The sequence below is a fragment of the Ascochyta rabiei genome, chromosome 13 (genome assembly GCF_004011695.2).
Source record: "Ascochyta rabiei chromosome 13, complete sequence".
Taxonomy (NCBI): Eukaryota; Fungi; Ascomycota; class Dothideomycetes; order Pleosporales; family Didymellaceae; genus Ascochyta; species Ascochyta rabiei.
The window spans coordinates 567,120-589,398 of NC_082417.1; the positions used below are offsets into that span (position 1 = coordinate 567,120).

Below are 22,279 nucleotides of genomic sequence, written 5' to 3' on the forward strand. Positions count from 1 at the left end.
GAAAAGATCGTCCGACCCGTATTTCTTGACACCGGCGTGTGTAATGGGCTGGCTACAGCCATTTGAAGGACATTTTGTCCGCTCCCAAACTGTGCTGTCGATCTGCCAGTCAAGCAATCCGAGGAAACATCCTTCGCAAATGTCCGGCTTGTGCGTGCATGCTGGGAGTTCAGGGTATTCTTTCGCCGGGCCAGTATCACTGCAAACAGAACATTCAGTTATTTATTGGGCAGGCTTCGCTGAATTTAGTTCTTGGAGTCCACTGACATTTCTGTTGTTCACAAACCTGAGAAGCTCTTGCCCTCTCTTTCTCTTTTTTGTCACCTTGGCTTGAAGTACATACTCTTCTTCTTGCTTGTACGGAGAAGCAGTGAGGACCAGTTGACCACAAGCTCCGCATGTTATTTTAGAGTGTCCCGAATCCGCTGCGAGATCCAGAATATGCTCATAGCAAGGTTCACATATAAGGTGTCTACATGTCATTACCCAGGGCTTGTAAGGGTATCTGCCGTATTCACCACACCTAGGCCTCTTTGCCTTCTTGGTACAGTCGAGCTGATCATTGCGGGGCTTTCTGCTAGCTTACGAGGCGGGCGTGGCTGTTTAGGCTTGATCGAACCCGAGTCGCGCTTCCCTCGCCACTTGGTCGTATTCGCAGTGCAACAGCTATGGCAGTTGGTCCACCATTTATTCCCCTTTTTTTTGCCTATCCAAGGTGGTGTTGAGAGACTTCTTGCAGGTTCTGTATTCAGGTAGCTCAGTGCGATCGATGTATTGAGAGATAGCGGGAGATGTTGTATCTACAGGAAGTGAGTCGTGACCTGCGTTTTGAAGTTTCCACCTGTCTGCTTCCTCCGAGGAATCTGTAGGCTGAGTGTAGTTTTTGACGAGTAAAATACCAGTAATTTTGGCATCAAGCGCAGTGTATTGGGCCCGATTTCATGAAAACTCGTTGAAAAGAGTGTGGTTCATGTGCGGAAAATTAGAAAGCAGGCGGCAACACCGCATGCAGTAGGCCAAGTTTCAAATCAAAGTAAAGGCAAAATTCTCGATCGAGCACATGGCAGGGATTCTCATCGTGGCTCTCTCTCACCATAGTTAGTGACGTCGAGAGCGGAGTCTGCGCACAACAAGCCAGTAATACAAGAGCAGGTCCCTAATCAAGTCGTTGGATGTGATTAGCTTGTCGGTGAGCTACTCCATGATTTAATGACCAGTAGAAGGCTGCTCGATTCTTAGCTGAGAACTAGATACAATCACCTAGCTCTTATCATACGTTTCCTGTGCCTCCGTGTCTGCGTCCACGTACGTCTCTTCATCCCCTGCAGCAGTCATTTGACCCTTATTAATTCCATTTATCGGACACATCAAGCTCGATTCTTCATGTTATAGGCTAGCACTGAGAGTCTTGCACACATATTCACCGATGTGTACCAAGCTGAGATTTTTCGTGTCGCGCTTGATCTAGAATGAAGCTGGAGTTGATGTTCAGCGTTATTCTACAAACACAGAGGACAACGCATATCGAAATAGTGGATGTAAAATACGCTCATGTAAACGCGCCGATCGAGTGTGGCGCAGCATTTGCTGTTAAGTAGTTCTTGCACCGTAAATGTAGCACCTATGGTTGGTGATGGGCTTTGAGTTGCTGCAGAGAATGTTATAAACTGGAAATCGACATATTAGAATTTTTGACAGATGTGAACATGTCAAATATTGAATTGCGCAATCGCAAGCTCGAACCGCGAGAGACAGCATGGTTGTCACGTTGTGTAGCACGTGAGGCTCGTCGCGAGTTGTGGCGCAGGGAGGGTGAAAGAAGTCTGCCCAGCGCGTACCTTCCGCGTGACGTCATGTTTTGTTCACAGCCTCTTGCACGGTGTTCAAACTGTCTTACAGAGATGTGGTCTTCATGTGCGTATGCATCGTGATGTCGCAATAGATCGCTGTTGTGTTTTTTCTAGCATGGCCGTCGATCGTGACAATCGTTTATGTTTTCGCCTAGAGCTCAGGTCCTTTTCCCTCCCCTTTCCGCTTTCTCCATTTCAGACGTTCGTCCGTTCCTCCGACCGCATCTCTCGTGCGAGACCTCGTCTACCCCTTTCACAATGTTGTGCACTGGCATGCAATATAATCAGCCCATATTTTCTCCACACTTCCTCGAGCGTCAAGCTCCACCACTGTCGGCTCGCTTGAGTCGCTGTCGATTGCTTATGCGACAGGTCGCCGATCGCATCCGGTGCATCGTATTGTCGTCTATTCTAAATTACTATGCCGGACGTGCATGCACAGAGGAAGAATCTTGCCGTGATAGCCGGCCGACTACCGTCTTAGGTCTTGGCGAGGTGTTGCGCATCAACACCTGCCACAACGATGTCGAAATGAAACGTTGTGTCTTCAAGTGGCGAATTCGTTTTCGAAAGGTATGTCTGTCGTTTTGTCACGGCTTCCTACTCATGTTGTCTGTTCCTTCTCCTGGGCTCCGTTGCACCCTTCCCAGCCATGCAGGCAAGTATCGGCACATTCATCGTACTCGAGTGTCAGTGTGAAGGTCTCTCTGTCGACGAACTTCTTTCTGCATTCTTCAACGCACGGGGTTGCTTCCATGAACAGCGCGCAGCAATGGCCATCTCCGATCTCTGCTGTGCAGTGGCTCTCTCGTAAGTGGACAATGACGCTTTCAATCACGCTGTCCACCGACCGTGTGAAAGCTGGGACGAGCTGGTAGAAGAAGATTGGTACGCAAATCATGAGGAGGATCGTAGCGAGGATAGTTCGAGAGCGTGATGGGGTCATACGCGGGCGACGAAGGATGTACATCTCGCTCTTAAACATCTCTGTTTGCTTGTAGGGACGGTTCCCAAGCAGATGTAGTCCGTGGGTAGTTGTTTGGGTGTCGAAGTGCGGGGAGGAAGCTTTCTGATGGTGGCGATGTGGAAAGTGTAGGGCAACGGTGCGGCTGAGCTGCGAGTCAAACTTGGAGGACGTCAGAGGTCACGAGGGTGTCTTGTAGCGGAGGGATATGTGGCCATCTTTAAGAGCACACGCGATGGCCGGTCATCGTGTGAACCACATTGGGATTCTCGGCGGATATATGCGTAGTGCGCATCGGTCAGCAGTAAGCATACCATGTGCATGGTAAGGCGGCAGCGCTAGTACAAACCGAAGTGTGGCGCGGTACTGTGAAGCAGCGTCAGCTCCCTGAACAAAGCTCCCCAGTCGGAACCTCGCTCTTTCAAGCCTTCGCAATCCTAGCTCGAACCAGCCCGCTTACGGGCATGCATCACACACTGTCGAAGTGCAACTCGTACTGTTGCACTGCTGTTTAGATTTAACAGGCGGATACCGTTGCAAGCTTCACGTCGAGTCGTCCTACTTGCCAACCGATGTTAGATGCATGTGGTGAGGTTCGAGCACCACCATCGTCTCAAAAATAGTGCTGCGTCGACGTTGGCGCGCACAGCCCGTCATCAAACGATTGAACATGCGCGCAGCCAGGCACTCTCTACGGCTGGTGCTTGGGGACCCGTTACTCTCCGTAGGGGCATGCTGCGACCCAGTCACAACATGCGTGAGTAAGCGACCTCGCATTCGGCGTTGAGGCACCATGAGAGCGACCGAAAATTGTACTCCGGGCGATCCGAACAAAGCACGAAATGCGGAACTGTGCGGAGATTGTAAGTAGGTTGATTCCAGACATAGTATTGGCCTTTGGTTTTAGATTTGCGCAGTAAGGTAGTCCAAAACGTGTTTTATCAGTAAGCTGGCCACATCGGTATCCTGGCCACCCTACCAAAACGCGCTCAACGCGTCTCATCCCATTAACTATAATACCACACTAACAACCTGTACAGCCTCCTTAAGAAGGCAGATTAAACCTTAATATTGTATCTTTTAGAATAGACCTTCTTAGTCCCTCTGTGCCCTTGCAAGGGCTTACAATGTCCTACGATTAACTCTTCAGACGCGCCTTTAATGTCAGGACACGGCTCTGCCCACCGTGCCAAGCATCCAAAAGGTAGCAATGCTCACTCAGATAGTGAGACTGTGGCCTGAACAGTACTTATTGCCATCACAGGTCAGAGGTGGACGCACCACATGCCTAAGGCTGAGAGTCTGAGGCTAAGAGCCTGACAATATAAAGCTATACACTTTAAATTAACGCTAGTAATATAAGTATTAAAAGCGTAGACAGTATATAGCACGTAGGGGAGCTCTACAGGTTAAGGAAGCTTAGTTACCAGTCTTACAGGCTAATAATGTGGTTAAAGAGGACGCCTAGGTTAACGCTGCCCTACAACGTTAGCGAGCACTGCTAACGTGTAGCAAATGCCACGTATAAGGCTATAATAGGACTTAATATAGAGCTATCTAATCTATCTTGCTTTAAACCCTTACTTAATTTGACTGCGTGGTTGTAGAGCAATTGCACAGCTAGTAAAGCGCGTTTTGGTGGGGTGGCCAGGATACCGATGTGGCCAGCTTACTGATAGAACACGTATAGTTTTCGACTACATGGACTAGCTTAGAGCAGGAGTTTAATCTGAAACGTATGAAAACCCAGCCGCATTCAGAAAGTATTTCGCACGACGGTGTGTGTACGCACCGTGATGATGCGGCTTGCAAATTGTATTCAATAAGGCGTCCGTGTGTAGCAGGCGCCTATGGTTGTGATGCTGAATTGGTCTATATCTACTGTACCGAAGGTTGATTGACCAGAAAGAATAGGGTGGTGACAAACATATTATGCATTGAATTCAAACCTGGTGGGAGATGCCGCATGCGTTGATGGTCGCAACTCAAGACCACGAGATTCTGTGTACGTGTTAGCAAGGACACATACACGTGTACGGTGGAGTGACCTACGCAAGCATGATTCCAGCACCAGTAAACATAGCGGCGAATTGAGTGAGGGTCTTCTTAAGCTCCTCACTCTTGTTTGGTCCAGTCTCGAGCAACTCAGGAATGACCGCTACTGTGCCGACGTACAGAAACGTGCCTGCAGTGAACGGAAGGAGCATATCTCCCCACTGCAGACTGGTTCCCCATAAACCACCCCCTGGAACTTCGGCCGTAGCTGAGCTGCCACCAAGTTCTTGTACCGCGATACCGATACAGGTTCCAAGGAAGGCGCCTGCAGCAGTTACGAACTGTGCGCCCATTGCCGCCCGCTTACTGAAGCCTGACTGAATGAGTAGAGCGAAGTCACCAACCTCATGAGGGATCTCGTGAAAGAAGACGGCGACAGTAGTGGTGGCGCCAATGGTGGGCGAAGCGTAAAAGGACGAGCTGAGCGCAAGACCATCGGTGATGTTGTGAGTAAAGTCGGCGATGAGATTGAGGTAACCGCCCAGCTTTACGCTGGCATTGATTTCCTTTTCCTTCTCCTTCTCGGTCGCTACAGCAGCATCGTTCGCAGCATGCTTGCGGGCGCGCACAGTGCCCTCGGAGCCATTGGTCTCGATCCCAGTCGACTTGGCCGAAGCCTCGGCTTTTTCGTGTGAATGTCCGTGGGAGTGGTCGTGCCCACCTGCACCGCCAGTCGCAATCCTCAGAGCCTTGTCCATAGCCACAAAGGTGACAAAACCCAGCATAATAGCGACACCTAGCAGCAGGTTCTTGTTCGGCTCGACCATGACGAACTTGACATGGTTCGGCTCATCCTCTCCCAGAAAGATCTCAGGCAGAAGATGAAATAGAGTGTCTCCCAGCAGTCCTCCAACAGCGAAAGCCACCATAACAGACAGCGAGGCAGGGTCGATGTTGGGCGGGCATAGTGCGAGGAGGAAATTGGGTGGCCCAGAGATGTAGAGTGTAGCGAGAAGAGCGTTGACAGCAGGACTGCCAGGAAAGAGCACAGCGAAGATCTGAGAGCTGAGCGATGACGTGGTAGGGTGTGTAGCGACCTTGTGCTCGTTAAGAGCTTTGACGAGCGAGCAGTCCTGGTGAAGTCAGCTGGCTGTTGGCTGTTGGCTGTTGAGCACGCGACATCACGGTGCTCCTTGCCAACGCCTATCCACGTGCAGCCACCGCTTTGTTGTCGTGGCATTCACCACAAGAGCTTGACTGTGAAGATGTGAAGATGCGAAGTAATTGAAGAACATACCTGCAGTTGCTCCTCGATTTCATGAGCACTCAACTGCCCCACGGGCACTGCGGAGGTCTCGCCCTTGACGGCAGCTGCAGCAACATTCCATGCCAGCACCCCCAAGAAAATCGAAAGCGATAGTAGGGTCTGACTGCGACGCGACACCATGATGGACGCGTACTCGCTAGCTTAACCACGTACAGTTGTTGGTTTCAGAGGCCTGTGTCCAGGGGTCAAGCAATGGACACATGCATCAACCGAGCGTGGAGTGCGATAAGCGGGCTACGCTAAGATAAGAGCACTAGCGCCGCTGGACTAAATTTTTTGGGGAAGGGACGTTTTGGCGACCGAGCGGGACTGCTTTACAATCCCACCTCACAACACGACAGCACCTCACAAGCCCTTACAAGCCCTCTATAACTTACCAAACTTAAACAAGATGGGTCGCGAACTCCAAAAGAAGAAGAACAAGTCGTCGCTCCCCAAGAAGCGTCAGAACGGCCCCTCCAAAAAGAAGGTTCTGAGCAACCCCATCATCGCGAAGCACTGGTAGGCATAACGAGCAGTACTCCCTATGTTTGACCTTGCTCTGACGTACAACTAGGAACCAGAAGGAAACACTATCCCAGAACTACCGTCGTCTTGGTCTGACATCGCGCCTCAATCATGCAACGGGTGGCACAGAAAAGACAATTGCTCTTCTCGGTCTCAACGATCCCAAGTCCTCGCGCGCCGACACTGCCGCCGACAGCACTGCAAACCGCCTGAACATCGTCTCGAAGCAGCCTACCCAAGCCGTTGAGATTGAAGAGATCGAAGTCGAGCGTGACCCAGAGACCGGCGCTATCCTGCGCGTAACAGGACAGAAGGAGCAGAAGTTCAACCCGCTTAATGATCCATTAAACGAGCTGGAAGACAGCGAAGGTGAGGCGGAGGAGTGGAGCGGTTTTGCAATGGTACCCGAGCGCAGAGAAAACGAGGCTCAGAACCCCGTGATCAGTGAGTTGGAAGAGGCGGCAAGGAATGGTGTCAGGAAGGCGCCCAGGAAACAGAGTGAGAGGGAGGGAGAGTGGTTAGAGAGGCTGGTGAACAAGTACGGCGAAGACTATGGGAGGATGGCAAGGGACAGGAAGTTGAACCCCATGCAGCAGACGGAGTCTGACATCAAGAAGAGGGTGAAGAAGTGGAAGGCGGCACAGAGCGCTTGAACGGTCATTGTTTCTCGTGCATGACCTTGAGAAGAGCATGGGACCGGCGTTCAAGGTGTTTTCGCGCATTGTTAAGGGTTGGCCAGAACAGGGTGCAATTACGACCGAAATGGACAGTTTGCCATGTTAGGAAACCGGGGTAATTCGACCATACATTTCACTGTCAACCTCAGCCCTGCTGCATCATCACATCATATGCAGGTCCACTTCAGAATAAAAATTTGAACTTACAGCTTACTCCGCAAGTTTTCCAACGAGACAATGGCATACAACCCGCAGCGATGGCCGCCTATTCCTTGCTGACATACGTTGTAGGTTTCGAAACCAGCAGCCAACAGATACAGCAGCGCAAGCGTCTTGAGATCAAATACACTACAACGTCCTTCCAGGCTTTATGAATACGTAGTCTCAGTCCCGCCCTGCGCTTTGGGTGTATTCAATGTACGACAAACTATGAGAGTGAGTGACCTGTGTCTTCTGTAAGGATGAAGTGCAGCTGGCCAGTTCCAGCGCTTTTTGGGTCTTTCCAACGCCAGCAATCGCCCCCATCTACATACCCCATACAATGATCTCAGGTGTCCATACCAGTGCTTGTATCAGTGATCCGGAGTTCTACACTCATCAGGCGCTATCAGAAGGGGATCCGATCGCAAAGCACAGTTCCTCGTGTCTCCGGGTCCCAGATGCAAACCATCACATTTCAATTCATCCGGTCCGTCCGGACTAACGGCGATCTTAGGAGCGAGATGTCGCAATTCAGTTCAACTATACTCTCCGGGGGTTTCACGGCCGGAGCAGGTCATAAGATCCTCTATATGAATGATCCTTGCCCTTTGCGCCCATCGTACACTCCTTGTGCACCCTCTGAAAGGCCACCAAGATGTCCTCGAGACTATTGGGATTGACTTGTACGCACCAGGTAATGCACAGGCTTTCTCCTCCTATGGTGTCAACCAGCATCTAACCATCTTGTAACACGGCGGGGATTTCAATGGCTTCTTCGGTTGGCTGGAGTCCGTATGTTCATGTTAAGGCTTCGCCAAAGTTCGCCGTTTGCAACCCCATTACAGCTTGCTTGGCTCACACACATCAACGCCTTATTACGCTTCCACAAAACGTATCGTATACACGACGAGAGATGCAACGCCGCTGTGGCAGAGTCTAACCTCTCTGTGCGCGTACTGGGCGTTTTTCGTTTTTGTTGGCGTTACAGTTTCCGTTGCATCTTCTGTGAAGCCACTTGCCTCTTCATGGCTATTCGTAGTTCTGTTCATCAAAGTGTGTGATGGTGGGTCAGCCTCCCGGTTGTGTGATATGCGCTTGTTGTCACATGACGGCAGTGAAGTCTGACATGCGCGATCGTGCTTATTCCTTGTCGAGTACGATCAGAACCTTGTGAGCGAAAAAGGCTGCTCTGGTGTTCTATCAGGTTCCTGGCTTTTATAGCTTGAACACTGGTGTTGCTAGTCGGCCCTGCTGGTGCTCCGAGGAATGTACGCCACAGCCCGTTTCCAGCCTCGCGGCGGCCTTCGTGTGATAACACAAGTTGATGACAGTGGGTGTCACCCGAGCGCGTTTCAATTGCAGATATCTGGCTTTGTTGTGCGAAACTACAGTCGCAAGGTCGAAAATCGAAAATACTGTTGATGCATGTACCTAGGATGTCGATGTCATCGATGGTTTCAACGCAAGATGACATCGCCCAAGCCTCGCCAATACCGCCACTATTGGCTTATCAGATCGATTCTTCACACGAATCCGCAAGGTGATTTCAGACGGGTGGCCCAAAAGTAAGGTCTCTGGGGACCTCAGAGCCAGTGGTGCATCGTCACACAACATCCAGTCCTCGACTCATTGGCAAATGACGGTTTCCCGCCATGCAACTGTCCCCCTTAGCTGGGAACGCTTTGTCAAGATGGGCGTAGTGCAAACCAGCCGTGAACGGGTGAAGAACCCAGAGTTGATCAGATAAATGCGGTCGTCGCTCAGGTCTCAGCCTTTCCGAAACCTTCATACCCTACACTATACGCTTCCTTTATAGCGCACGAGACATCTCAGCTATCATGAAGATAACTATGAGACCAAGTGACAGCTATTTGAATGAGGGCGACGAGAAAGCCTATCATATCAGGCCCGCAAGTGACACCCGTTGGAGTGAAGGGACAGACAGTCGACGGAGTAGCGAAGAAGCCCAGGCTGGAGTCAAGCGCATCGAAGCTGTGAGCAAAAGCTGGACTTTGACTAGCTTGGTCATAGCCTATGTTACGTACGTGTTCATGCCCACTTGTTATTGATGTCCGGAAAGCCGATGCTGACGTCTGACTAGGCTTATGCTCATTGCGAACATCACATCTTTGGAGATTCAAGTTACCAGCAATCTTACGGCGTTCGCGACTAGTGCGTTCCAATCGCACTCGTTGGTATCAACAATCGCTGTGGTACAAGGGGTCGTTAGTGGTAAGTGCCTGAAGTCTTGCATGAACGTGTTTATATTCCACCTCGTACTAATCAGGTGCAGCTGTCATCAAGCCGCCCATGGGCAAAATCGCAGATGTGTTTGGCCGTCTTGAATCTTTCACCATCACAATATTCCTTTACACACTCGGCTACATTCAACAAGCTGCATCAAATAACGTCCAGACCTACGCAGGCGCGCAGATTTTCTGGGCCGCAGGATTCAATGGCCTTCAGGTCTTGCAACAGATCTTCGTTGCCGACACGACGGATCTGCTCAATCGCGCCCTTTTTTCGACCATCTTCGACCTGCCTTTTCTTTGGACAACATGGGCAGGACCCGAGCTTGCGGCGAGGATCCTCGATGGTACGAGCTGGCGTTGGGGATATGGTATATGGGCCATCATTCTTCCCGTTTTCTTTGTACCTCTCGCCGTGAGCTTATTCCTGAACCAGCGGCGCGCGAAGAAGCTCGGTCTGGACTTTCCAAGTCCCTTCAGGGGCCGAACGATCGGTGCAATCTTTAAAAACCTCTGGTACGACTTGGATGTCTTCGGCCTCCTTCTGTTAGCGGCAGGAATCTCGCTGGTTTTACTACCACTTACGCTTGCTCCAAATGCAAGTGGGCATTGGCGGAACACCAGCATGATTGCTATGCTCGTCATAGGTGGTGTCATCTGCATCATTTTCCCTTTTTGGGAAACGAGTTCAAAGCTTGCGCCGACGGCGTTCTTCCCTCCTAATCTTTTCAAAAATAGGACAGTTGTGGCTGGTAGTGCAATTGCCTTTTTCTACTTCAGTAAGTTACGGAGTACTCAGAGTTCTTTGAGATGCTGATGCTGTGCAGTGGCATTCTATATGAGCGTCTTTCCATACTTCTTCTCGTACCTGCTCATTGTACAGTCGAAATCGATTGTGACAGCGGGCTATATCACACGTGTCTTCACGTTCACATCGACCATAGCATCTATCGTGGTCTCCCTGATGATCAAGTATACTGGACATTACAAGTATTTTGTTACGGCTGGAGCATGTGTCTATATTATGGGCTTGTAAGTTTTACCCGACCATACATCAGAAATTCGGCTTAACAGTATACAGCGGGCTTATGATCGCTTATCGCACTGAAGGTGCATCGACCTGGGCTATTATCGGCACCCAAATTGCCGTCGGTATTGGCGGGGGGTTTCTCAATGTCCCAGTACAGCTTGGTGTTCAGGCATCTGCATCGCATCAGCAGGTAGCTGCTGCGACAACAGTTTGGCTTACTATCCTCGAAGTTGGTGGCGCCGTCGGTGCAGCGGTCTCCGGAGCAATCTGGAGCTCGTATGTTCCATCAAAACTTCAGCAATATCTACCACCAGATCTCGCAGCTGGTTACGCAACAATCTATGGAGACGTCACCGTTGCGTCCAACTATACGCTGTATCCCGCAGGCTCGCCTGCACGTATAGCCATCAACCAGGCTTACCAAGAAACGATGCGCTACCTGCTCATCGGCGCAATGTGTGCCGCTGTACCAATTCTGCCGCTTACCTTCTGCTTAAAGAATTACAAGCTTGATCAGATGGAGCAGCCAGTGGAAGGGCGAGTCATTGGCAGTACGCGGAAACGCGAAACGAGCCGTGGTTGGGGTCTGGGAGCGCAGATCTAGCACAGCGGTTGCGACCTGAACACCAAACGGAGCTTACAGACATTCGTTTCGAACTTTGTAGTGATGCTCATTTTGGTGGCTACAAAGCCAGTCAGTTCTTGTGCATTAGCGAGTTCCACGTGTTGTGACGACTCTTGGCTCTTCACAAAGGTGTCAGTAAAAGCCTGACAGAACAGGCAGCGACGCTTTCTTGCTTCTTCACAAGCATACATAGGCAGTCCCTAGAATTTGCGTCAGAACATGAGCGGAGGCCAACGCCTTCAATACTTGAAGGCTGCAAGAAGCTGCTAAGAGCGAGCCTGAAGATGCGACGCTGAAAGGAGCGTTCACATAGGGACGAGTTGGTGAGGTTGGCAAGGCACTGTTTGAGGTACAATCCAATCAAGCTCCCGTCACTGCCGGCAGCTGAGAGATGATGTCACAACGATGGATGCAGATTCAAGTCGTGTATTCATATTTGAAAACCATCACAAAAGATGTTGACAGTTGTCAAGAAGATGGAAAGGCGCAAGCTTGGTCGCCATCAAAATTGGTTGCAATGCATGATCCAGGGGGCGAAAGCAAATAGATTGATGGATGATGGAAGCAGTGACGAGATTAACAGAGCAGATGATGAGATGCCGACGCATTGGGCCTTCGGAGGCTCGCTTTGTATTGACAATTGCAGCAGATGTCACACTTCACTCGAAATGGAAGCGTGTCAATCGTTACGCTTCACCGGTGCTTATTCGGCGAGCTGTTACCTGATACCATAAGTCGAGACCGTTGTAGTTGCGTTCTTCTGGCCAACCGTCTCCCACCACATGCGCTTGTCCGCGTCCGCGTTTCAGACTGACAGCCTCGCCAAGCCCCTCAAGCTGTTGCTGAGACCCCGGTGATACTTGGCTTGTGCTTAGATGGAGCCGCATTCAATCTCGAACTCGACTCGGCTCTGCCGGAGTGGAGCTCCGCGCGGCAAGCCAACTCAAGAGTGTCCCAAGCGAGTGGGACGGGCCGAGGCGGCCCAGACCATCACGACTGAGACCGTTTGTCAATTATCACTGAGCAAAAGCGACGAAAGAAGTTGGCTACCAAAGGTTGATCACATAGATTGTTATTGAATCTTTACCGCCTTGCAGATTGCAAAGCCCAGTTATGTTTTCCAAAAACTCCTTAAACCCACTGTTCGCTGAAACCGCAACGGAAACAAAAGAAAAAGCGAGCCAGCCGACGAAGAGAAAATGTACCAACTCTTCAGGGTATCGTTCAAACTTCAGTGATGGCAACAAGTGTCATCTTTGGCGCATCGCCCCCCTCATCTTCAACTTCAACTTCATCGCGCTTAGCCTTCTTGCCACCTGCAGCTGCGCCATTGGCAGCGGAGTTCTGGGGAACATTGACACCGGGGCTGACAACAAGACCGACACCTGCATTTTCTGAGCCCATCTCGATCTTAGGCGAGTTCTTCATGGCCTCCTTAGCGTAGCCGAGAGCTGCGTTGAAGCCCTGAAGATCGCGCTTGATCCACTGCATGGCGTCCTCAACGGCTGCCATTTGGCCCTCAGCGGGTGTGGGGGCGCGCTTTCCGAGAAGCTGGTTGACTGCGCGGCGGAGGTTCATTGATCGTTTGGCAGCTGGTTTCTCTTCAGCGGGCTTTCCCTCTTTTGCCGGCTCTGCTGCAGGTGCAGCTGCCGGCTGCGCTCCTTGCTGACCTTGTTGTTGGCCTTCGCCCCCCTTTGAAGCCGCTCCTGAGGCGAGCGTGGCCATCAGTTCCGAGGCTGACTCCTTCGATCCCAGTGAGATCTCTCCATCACCGACTACCAGGGCAGGCGAGTAAGCACCAAGGTTGATGTTAAGCGGGACGGCAGAGACGGAAACGGCTACGAGAGCTGCAAGGAGGAGTTGTTGAGGAAGCATTTTGTTGGTGGTGTTTGGATTAAGGGCTTCGGCTACCGGAAGAGTTGATGAGAAGCGATTGTATGATCGTGTTGAAGTTAGAAAAGGTCGCTAGCGACTGCTTATCGTTGAATAGATGATTAGAAGTGAATGGAGTGACCAGACTGAAGAACTGAAGAAGTGCATCTATCAAGATATTATATACATCGCAGCATGGGCAAACAGCTTCCATGTGTGTGATCCACTCGCTCGACCCCGCCAAGGCCGTGCAGCTGTTTGGGGTGAGGTTGAAACTTCTGTGAAGCCATGCCAAGACCATGCAAGCATACCATGGCAGGCGTGGCAGCACTTGCTTTTGCAGCCGCGTTGCCAAGCTTCTCCCGCCGTTTGAAGTATGCTTGAAACTTTCGTGATGCGGAGCCAAGCATCGACAAGCATGGATTCCGTGGTATTGTGCAGTTGAGTCAACAGGGAGTTCCTACAGGAGTGGATATCGGCTCGGTTTGGGTCTTGGTAACCATTACATGCACACGGGGCGACTAACGCGAAATGGCTTTCAAGTTACCTACTCCATTCTTGTTGCCTTTGGCTGAAAAGACTTTTCACTTGAACAAACCGGGCAGAGTCATTCCTACTTAGTAGAAGGGTGTTTTTACGGGTCCGGCTTCAACAATGGGGGACGTAGAGCTGTCAATCAACACCATGGTATTGTAGCACTGCGCTCTCATGCATAGCCAAGCTCAGTATAGAACGACTACTGCTGTAGAAAAGCTACCAAGATTGCTTGAGATCCCAAGGCTGTAGTTGTCCCGCCAGGCTGGCATTGCCAAGTACAGAAGATGCAGAGCGCCAGCTCGAGTGGTCCTCAGGCAAGACCAGAAGTCAGCAGCGCAGCCTAAAATCGTGCAAGGAGGAAATATCAATCTTCTTGGCGACGAACGTTTCTCCACGGCGTTCATGTGGGGTCTATTGTTCCAGAATGGTTGCCTGGGTCCTTGAGCTTCAACTAGAAAAGCTTTTGCTGCAACAGACCATGTATTAATCGAGTGGAGCCTGAGAAGCTTGGGTCAAAAGAAAGCTGGGGTGACGGCTTTGAGGATGCTGTTCGACGTTTGAGTTGCTGTTGCGCTAGCAAGAACCAACCGCATGGGGACAAGACCTCGGACGAAGGTGCGACAATCTCAATCTTGGCAAAGCGCTCTGTGTGCTCAGAATGTAAACCTGTCGGTCGGTCCAAAACTCGAGTCTGTGCATCATTGGCGATGCTTGTCAATGAATGGCAGGTGCGAGCGCGGGAGGCTGACGCAATCGCCGGTCAATAACAAACTTCATAATCATAGAACTGTTGGTGATGCAGGCTTCTCCGCAACCATGTGCAAGAGAATGGTCTCAGGTACGTTGCGCGAGGTGTCGAAGGCGTCGAGGCGTTGTGATGGCGAGGCGATTGGGCGGGAGTTCCCGAGGGGGCGAATACAGCGAGCCCCCCCTCTTCGTCGATAGCGAAGATGACTCGTGACTTAGCAACGACGCTACTTGCCCTGCCTCTTCTTTCAAGCGTTGGGGAAAGCAGACTAGGACTACGACAGGACCACTGAATTGGCCTCCGCTTGTCCTTGTGCCTTGTGTATCAGTACTGTCTTTCGTAAATTTCTACATGTACACTCGCACATAGCAAGAACGAGCAACACCAAGCATTTCTATTGATAGGGTTTATCTAGCATCTCTTGGAAGACGTTGAAGTGGAGAAGACCCACTGCCCAGCTGTCCCCCCACAAAATTTACGCTTGAACAGCTCCCAAGAAGTCAGGCATCCTTGGTAGGGGAAGACAGCTCTTGGAAAAAGACAAGCCTTTAAGCCCGACAACTAACTGAACCGAATTGATGCCGCAATACGCTCTTGGCTCCATAAGCAAATGAAGGGCAACCCTGGGGCTTGCGCAGGCTTATTCATGCTATGGCGGCTACGACCCATGCATTGGGACTCTATCAATCGTAGATCTGTGGAAAACCCTGAAGGACTTACGAAGTAGCGCCCTAAATTGAATCATCTACTTGCCAATAGAACGTTTATCTACTTAAACTTCTAGTCATCAAGGGACAATACTGTGATTGTGTGTTCTACGACATCGAAAAAGTCGTCTGTGCTCGGGGAATTTCGACTCGAAACATTTTCTCAGGTAAGCTAAACACTATGTACCATTAAAGCAGATAACGGCAACGAACCAACATTGCCCGACAACTTGGCTCGGCGTATCCTGCAGTACGCAGGTGAGAACAGCACCAGTTTTTTCTGGTTCATTCTTCCTGGTCGTTATGGCGGTCGCGTCGCCGAAAATTGACTTGTTCGCCGAGGTGGCTCTTGCAACGGCCCCACTGCGCAAAGCATAAATTCGTGGCCTTTTATTCTTCATATTGAGGGCCAGGGCAATTGTGTCATTTTGTTGCAAAAGCCGGAGCTGTTGCAAAACGGTTATCGGTGAAAAATGAAAGGCAGCTATATTCAAAAATAATTCTTTGCTTTAAGAGTAGCCAATCAGAAGGCTCCAACGGTTCGATGGTGTAGTTGGTTATCACGTCAGTCTAACATCGTTAGTTCACTGAAGGTCTCCAGTTCAAGTCTGGGTCGAATCAGTTTTTTTGCTTGGACCAGCAGCGGTGCCATGGCCGAGCTTTACAAAAAGCCATCTGGAAGGCTCAAGCAATCCATCCATTGTGTGCTTCGTTGTCACCGTAACCTTAAAATTTTGCTGCTAAAGCCTCTTTTTCGTCTGAATCAGTTGCACGGTGACCCCAAGCATTCACTCTTTACTGGAACCCTACCCAGAGCGCGTTAGAGAAGAGCGAATTAGCGCTCCAACTTGAAGACTGTAGTACTTGTAGCACCCTTTTTACAGTATTTCCAGTCACAGCATGGCTCGTGCATTCACAGCTAGCAGTAACAATTTTATGATCTGGCTTGAGCTGTACATATTTCTCTTATATTCAAGAATATAGGCTTCATTTTCTTAGACTAGTTCACTTCACAACCGCAGACGATCTGTATCCCGTGTCCAGATCTACTTGATCATGTGCATACCTCTGCAACACCCGCTGCGGCAGAGTTCCCACCAATATTGCCGTTGTCATTTCCAGAGTCGTTCCCGTTCGCACCGGCGTTCCCTGCACTGTCTGCATCACCAGCACCATCGGCCTGAGCGTTGCCCTGCGCCCCTGCAGTACTCGCTTGGATACTCGCACTGCACTGGTCTGCGAAATTGTCAGCCTGGCTATGGTCAGCAGTCTATCCGTTGGAGACACACCTTTTTGTGTTGAGCACTGAGCTACGCTTAAAGTCACATCTCCTTCATTCGCAGCATTTGCACAAGCGTTAAACTGCTGATCACAGCTTCGTGCCAGTGCAGCCCCGATGTTTGCAAAAGTGTCATCTTTCACTTGAAATGGCCGGCTTGGATTGCCGGAATCCTCAACTGGTGTGGCTGCAATACCTCCAAGAGCACTGGTGAATGTCTGAACGTTGCCTGTTTGACGGCGTACTGGCGCGCCAAATGCCGTAGCGAAGATGGCAATAGTAAAAATGGTAAACTTCATGTTGACAGAAAGCTGATTCAATCTGGGTCTGAGTGATTTAGAGCAGTGAAGTATAGGCTCGACAGGGACAACGAGTGACCAGACTCTACAAATGTAAGGTGCAATATTGAGAAAGAGGATAAACGTTTTCAAATACACAGATACAAAAGCGATGTGGCATGTATACTTATACTTGCCGCTAGTCTTTACTTCATGCCGGAACGATATGGTCGCATGGTGATCGCTGGCCACTATTCTCCTTCATCCAATGCTAAAATGAGCTTTAGCCGCTGAACATAGCCCATAAGCTCGCGGGGTGTGTCAATGATGTTGTCCGACAGCGCTTCGAGCCTTGGACCTGAGATGACAGGACAACACGTTGATGTCGCAGGTGTGTGATCCGCACCGTTATACGTCTGAGAACATCTGGTGATGGCGTGTACACGAGCCTGTTTTGTGTTAATTGATTTTGCACGCTCGAGTCTAGCTACTGTGTATACCGGGGTCTGTGGTCGGTTTGTGCGACTCGTTATGCTACTCATGAGAATATCCCTCACGCACATGAGAAGGTATCGGTTCTGTGTATACTTCATCAAGAGTGTTGAGTAGGCTCAAACTCTTTCCAAGTCTACAGGCGGCATTGCTGGTGACAAAACCCTTGCAGCGATCGAACGCGATCTGAGGCACATCGTGAATGAAAACCGCTTGAAGATCACAGGGCGGCTATGACAAAGGTTGGCTTTTGGCGAGGTCGGGCTAACTAGCATTTAGGTGAGCTACAGTAAAAATTTACAACAAGTACAGCAAGTAGCCGTGGGCGGAGTGATGGACACGTTGTGGACGCGACCGAATGACGTCCCACGCCCCTGCCCCACTTCGCTGTCCTCAGGTATACTTCGTACACTTGCACAATCTCCACCACTCTTTAACAAATAAGATATACAGAGCTGAAGACCGCTGTTTATGTTTACAAGACCCACGACCAGAATTTGCGAAGATACTCATCGACAGGTATTGGCTTCACATGGGGCACCATGTTATTGTGGACAGGCTCAACGACGCCCTCTCCAGTTCTGTCCAGCGCATGTACAACCTTAGCTTAAAGCCAAAATTTGTTCGGCTAAGCAATCGTCTCCTGTGGCTCTCTATCAACGATCTGTTTGTATGAACGATACGCAACCTCCATCTTCTGCCCCCGCACCTTCTTTATTAGTCTTACAACCTCGTCCATTCTGACTGTCTGGCCAACAAAATTGAACTCCTCTTTCTAAGCGCCCTTGGGTAGCAAACGTGCTGCAGCAGTAAAGCGGCCAACATCTCCAATTTCTGTCAACGAAATTCGTGGTATGTTGCCTTTAGGTGACAATGTTCTTTATGTCCCAGATGACGCGCTACTCAGAGGCGATACGATACTATCGACAGCCTCTTCCTCATCGTTAGAGGCGCTGAAGCCGAGGTAGTTCATAAAGAGACCGACGTGGAAGCCGGCAATTTCAAATCCCGGACACTTCTTTTGAGCCTCCCGACACATTTTCATGACTTCAAGAGTAGGACGCAGGCCATCGATGTTCTTTGCTGCGTTGATACCTGCCGCGAACACGGAAGGTGCGAACCGTCTGACGCCGGTACTTATGCTGGCATTGAGAAGGCTCTTCTGGACTTCTACCCAGTTGTCCGCACCGACAGTCGAGATGACCTGTTTAATTTAGCAGCTGCATCACCGGTCCTGAATGCAGACTTACTGTGCGAACATCCTGCAATGCATTGACTAGTGACTCCTCCGACATGTAGTCGACTCGGCGTATCTCGACATTTAGCTTCTCGAGCCACGAAGGTATCTTCGAGCTAGGTCATGCAAGTACGATCGCTTATAGTTGATCAGGATAGCCATGGATGGCGGTCACGATTGCTCGACCAAGCTTTGGAGCGGTTCCACCGGCGACTGCGACCTTGATGACCATTTTCGGAGCTGGAAGTGAGCAGTCAATATTATTTATAGAAACATAGTGTGTTGCTGGAACGTCTTTTACACGAACGAGCTGGTATCAGGTGTTGTATCGCACACCGTATTGAATTGCAAATGTTCGGTGCAAGACTCAATACTAGCTCCTTCGTACGGTGGAAGGACTGAGGCCAAGCCTTCCAATCGATTCTCGTACAGTCTAAGCATGACACCACCTAACAACCGTCTCCAGCCACATCAAGAAAGCAGCATTACCAAGTGAGCGGTGCAGAAATGAATTTAGTGATTGCACATTTGAATCCGGGGATTTGCTTGATCCGTCTAGAAATTGCACAATTCCAGTTCACAAATCTGCAGACCCGGTACGCCACAACTTACGCCAACCCCGTCATGCCTGAATGAACAACGACGAAATCTCGTCGCGGCGTAGCCCTCAACTTGAACCTATTATTGTTGTTCACACTTACTGCGGCCACGTAACAGAGTCCCACTCCTTCGCATTCTGCAGAATTCTAGCATCCACCGTGTCTTCTCCAACACCGAAATACAGGACCTTCGAATAAACTGACTCACCCCAAAAGCTGAAATTTGTGTTCGCAGGTACGAAAACGACATCGCCAACAGACAGTGTCGTGGCCCCCTCGAAGCCTCCAACATGAACGCTGACAAGGCCATCAACAACCTCGAGCGCAGTGTGACCAGGCAGCGAGTATGTGGTAGGCTTGGATCTAGAGACTGGCTTCGACAAGGTGATTGTGCCCTCAGTGAAGTTTCCGTCAGACTGCTTGCTGGTGATGAAAGGCTCAACGATAGCGAATGAAGATGACTTGTCGCCAGCAAGGTACTTGGGACCGTAACCTTTCGCAACGAAGAATGGGGTCTGCGAATCCTTGCCCAATGCGTTGGCACCACTGTGCCAGATTGCATCTTCCTCTGTCGCACCGTTGGCACCGAAGTTGGTAGGCGGGCTGAAGGCCAGCTGGGCGTACACATCGTAGCTCTCGAGTTTAGTGATCAGGCTGGGGTCGCCACCAGGTTCAGTGAAGTTTCCTTGTGGGAATGGTGAATTGGTGGAAGAGCTGTAGTTGGCACTTGCGAGGAAGTAGAAGAGGTCTTCGAAACCACCAGGCTGGATTGCGCCGACAAGCTCGACGAACGGGTCGAGGAGCTGGAAGGAGTGTGTTGTATCATGCGGAACGGCGCCGTAGTCACCTGGAGTAAGAATACGACCAGAGGTGACGTTGTCCTTGTTGGTCCAGAGGGCGTAGCGACCCTTAAGGCAGTAGGAATTCTCGTAGTGAGTCTTGTGGGCCTTCAGGAAGTGTTAGTACTTGGTTGCATAGTCTACATCTGGATATGAAACTCACGTGAGGAAGCACGCCCAGCTCTGTACTGGCTGGTGCAGCGGTGCTGATCAATGTAAAGGCGTAGTCTGACGAAGGACCAGTCACCGGAAACCGGTAGATTTGGGATCCAACTAGGTACCCGTCAAGTGTGTATGCGCGCACAACGTAAGGGCGGACATGGTCGGGAACTCTGGTAACGATGAGGTCATCAATTGGTTTCTTCGATTGTGTGTGTGTGCTCGACGGGAGACATGCAGCCAGACCAACAAGTGACGTGAAAGCGAAGAGGAGCATGATCGATGGTGTAGAAAATGAAACCGAATCCGAAAACCAAAACGAATGAAACTATGCTGGTAGGAATCTTTATCGACTAAGAGCCTTGAGGCATATATAACAGCACTAGTGAATCCTTTGTCGTACATCCTCCCCACCATCTACAATACGCAAGACTAGGCAAAACTCCGGTGCTGATTCCCGCATCTCATACCCGACAGGTAGCTGTTGAAAATGCTGTGCATTGGCCCTGTCTTCGTGACGGGATTGTTTCCTAGCCTGGGTTTTGCTGTCTCAGTGAGGATTGCTTCCGGTACTAGTGCGGCTCAAAGATCGACGTATTAAAGCAGATGCAAGGGGATGTAATTAAGAATACGATTTTGCCACACCTAGGATATTTCTCTTGTAAAAGATCACCACTATGGTATCCGGCGGAAGTAGAGTCCCATGGTCAGTGCGGTGGGTCTTGTGCAGAAACGCCTATTAATGTTTATGACGAGCGCGCACGGACGCAATTGCAGATGACAAAGAGAAAATATGTCGGACTTGACAAGCCTCTGCTTTTCCTCCACATTGCAATGGCCATGGGACTCTACTTTCGCCAGATACCATAGTATACAAATAACGCACTCTAGTGCAAGTTGTGGTCAACGTTCGAGAGACTGCACTCAAAAGGGAAATACCGTTGGCCCTTCATCCGCAATCTATACAAGGGGGTGCCTGTATAAATAAGAAGATAAATTTGCTTACACTAAGCACTTACTATAGTACGATATTGGCCCAAATGTGGACAGACACCAGGAACATCGTGCTGTAAGTGCGGGAGTCTCAGATAAAACATGGTGCATTCGATAAGTCCAAAGGAATGTAGAGCGTGCATCTCTAATCGTGGTGGTGTACCATGCGTGGCTCAAGAATCATCACACGCGCGTGCCCTCGTTGGCATACAGCCCGAGACCGCTCGCTGTGCACCTCCAAGGACAGGGAACATGCCTTGATATGGATCTGAACAAGTGCCACCACGCGTAAGGGTGGATCTGATAAAAGTAATGCCGTTAGCGTCCGTAGCGCAGCCTTGGCGCGTCGTCTCGAGGCGTACCGATCGTGTCCTTCGTCGGGTGCAGAGATCAAGGAGCGGATGTAATCATGTGCCCATGAAGACTGCCTCTCGATCTAGACATGTAGTTTGATTGTGACCCCAAGTTGTTTCTTTTGCAGGACTGTGCCACTCGAGTGTTGTTCGTTCGGTCAGAGCTGATGACGCAACGGGCCGATTCAGCTCCTTACTTGCCCAACTGCCCTTTGTGGATGGATGTACGACACGTACGAAATTTAGGAAGCCTGATGTCGATTCATTGTACGCTTCAGTGTACAGACCACTGTATGAGTCGCTCTTATATTACTCTCAACTACGCTTTAGGCCCTGTTTACTTTCGCCAATTTGTGCACCAACTTCTATGTTAGGTAGCGTCGCGCGGTGTTAAAACCAGACAGGGGGTTGCAGCAGTATGTACTTAGCAGCTGTAAATTAGTAGATAGAGGGCTGTTTACTTTTGCTAATTTGCTAAGATAGGTTATGTGTGCAAATACAGAAAGTCCTGTGTTAAATATAGAAGTTAAAAAGCCCTGTATTTAAAACAGGCTTTTTGTGTAAGAGAAATTAGCAGTCTAGTACACTATTACCTTCTTTAACACTTACAGGAGCTCTAAACCTTATTTACTAGTAAAACGCCTTAACTATTAAAAATTAGAAATTAAAAGTAAACAGTCCTGGGTTGGCTGATTTCTAACACAGAAATCCGTCGATTTTGAACACATCTAGGCAAAATCAGCGCACAAATCGGCGAAAGT

General features: G+C 50.1%; 7 protein-coding genes and 1 non-coding gene across 10 annotated transcripts, besides 4 other annotated features; 3 read left to right on the plus strand and 5 right to left on the minus strand.

Annotated features, from left to right (window-relative positions):
* Nucleotides 1-2,454: 2,454 nt before the first annotated feature.
* On the minus strand, nt 2,455-2,835 carry EKO05_0007763 (uncharacterized protein; the record flags this gene model as incomplete). Its single annotated transcript, XM_059637120.1, has 1 exon — nt 2,455-2,835. The coding sequence occupies one exon, from the start codon at nt 2,833-2,835 to the stop codon at nt 2,455-2,457; it is 381 nt and encodes a 126-aa protein (XP_059493103.1).
* A 909-nt stretch (nt 2,836-3,744) lies between these two features.
* Nucleotides 3,745-3,873: a mobile genetic element.
* A 107-nt stretch (nt 3,874-3,980) lies between these two features.
* Nucleotides 3,981-4,120: a dispersed repeat.
* Nucleotides 4,121-4,141: 21 nt separating this feature from the next.
* Nucleotides 4,142-4,498: a mobile genetic element.
* Nucleotides 4,499-4,799: 301 nt separating this feature from the next.
* On the minus strand, nt 4,800-6,256 carry EKO05_0007764 (uncharacterized protein; the record flags this gene model as incomplete). The annotated part of the gene is made up of 3 exons (XM_038940997.1): nt 4,800-4,815; nt 4,867-5,942; nt 6,107-6,256. 3 exons carry the CDS (start codon nt 6,254-6,256, stop codon nt 4,800-4,802), a joined length of 1,242 nt encoding a protein of 413 aa, XP_038797096.1.
* Nucleotides 6,257-6,527: 271 nt separating this feature from the next.
* On the plus strand, nt 6,528-7,296 carry EKO05_0007765 (Nucleolar protein 16; the record flags this gene model as incomplete). Its single annotated transcript, XM_038941154.1, has 2 exons — nt 6,528-6,637; nt 6,693-7,296. 2 exons carry the CDS (start codon nt 6,528-6,530, stop codon nt 7,294-7,296), a joined length of 714 nt encoding a protein of 237 aa, XP_038797095.1.
* A 2,063-nt stretch (nt 7,297-9,359) lies between these two features.
* EKO05_0007766 (uncharacterized protein) lies at nt 9,360-11,404 on the plus strand (the record flags this gene model as incomplete). Its single annotated transcript, XM_059637121.1, has 5 exons — nt 9,360-9,562; nt 9,623-9,753; nt 9,815-10,549; nt 10,598-10,802; nt 10,852-11,404. The coding sequence occupies 5 exons, from the start codon at nt 9,360-9,362 to the stop codon at nt 11,402-11,404; spliced, it is 1,827 nt and encodes a 608-aa protein (XP_059493104.1).
* A 1,245-nt stretch (nt 11,405-12,649) lies between these two features.
* On the minus strand, nt 12,650-13,300 carry EKO05_0007767 (uncharacterized protein; the record flags this gene model as incomplete). Of its 2 annotated transcripts, XM_059637122.1 has the most annotated exons (2): nt 12,650-13,017; nt 13,096-13,300. In XM_059637122.1, the coding sequence occupies 2 exons, from the start codon at nt 13,298-13,300 to the stop codon at nt 12,650-12,652; spliced, it is 573 nt and encodes a 190-aa protein (XP_059493105.1). The 2 variants fall into 2 exon arrangements, with proteins under 2 accessions (XP_059493105.1, XP_038797093.1); XM_038946360.1 differs by having other exon boundaries at nt 12,650-13,300.
* Nucleotides 13,301-15,827: 2,527 nt separating this feature from the next.
* On the plus strand, nt 15,828-15,910 carry EKO05_13t1. The gene has a single exon. It is a non-coding gene; the product is annotated as a tRNA-Val (tRNA).
* Nucleotides 15,911-16,294: 384 nt separating this feature from the next.
* On the minus strand, nt 16,295-16,867 carry EKO05_0007768 (uncharacterized protein; the record flags this gene model as incomplete). 2 transcript variants are annotated; one of them, XM_038940982.2, is made up of 2 exons in its annotated part: nt 16,295-16,525; nt 16,579-16,867. In XM_038940982.2, 2 exons carry the CDS (start codon nt 16,865-16,867, stop codon nt 16,344-16,346), a joined length of 471 nt encoding a protein of 156 aa, XP_038797092.1. The 2 variants fall into 2 exon arrangements, with proteins under 2 accessions (XP_038797092.1, XP_059493106.1); XM_059637123.1 differs by having other exon boundaries at nt 16,295-16,867.
* Nucleotides 16,868-19,272: 2,405 nt separating this feature from the next.
* On the minus strand, nt 19,273-20,449 carry EKO05_0007769 (uncharacterized protein; the record flags this gene model as incomplete). Its single annotated transcript, XM_038941029.2, has 2 exons — nt 19,273-20,121; nt 20,177-20,449. 2 exons carry the CDS (start codon nt 20,447-20,449, stop codon nt 19,273-19,275), a joined length of 1,122 nt encoding a protein of 373 aa, XP_038797091.2.
* A 397-nt stretch (nt 20,450-20,846) lies between these two features.
* Nucleotides 20,847-21,042: a dispersed repeat.
* Nucleotides 21,043-22,279: the final 1,237 nt, after the last annotated feature.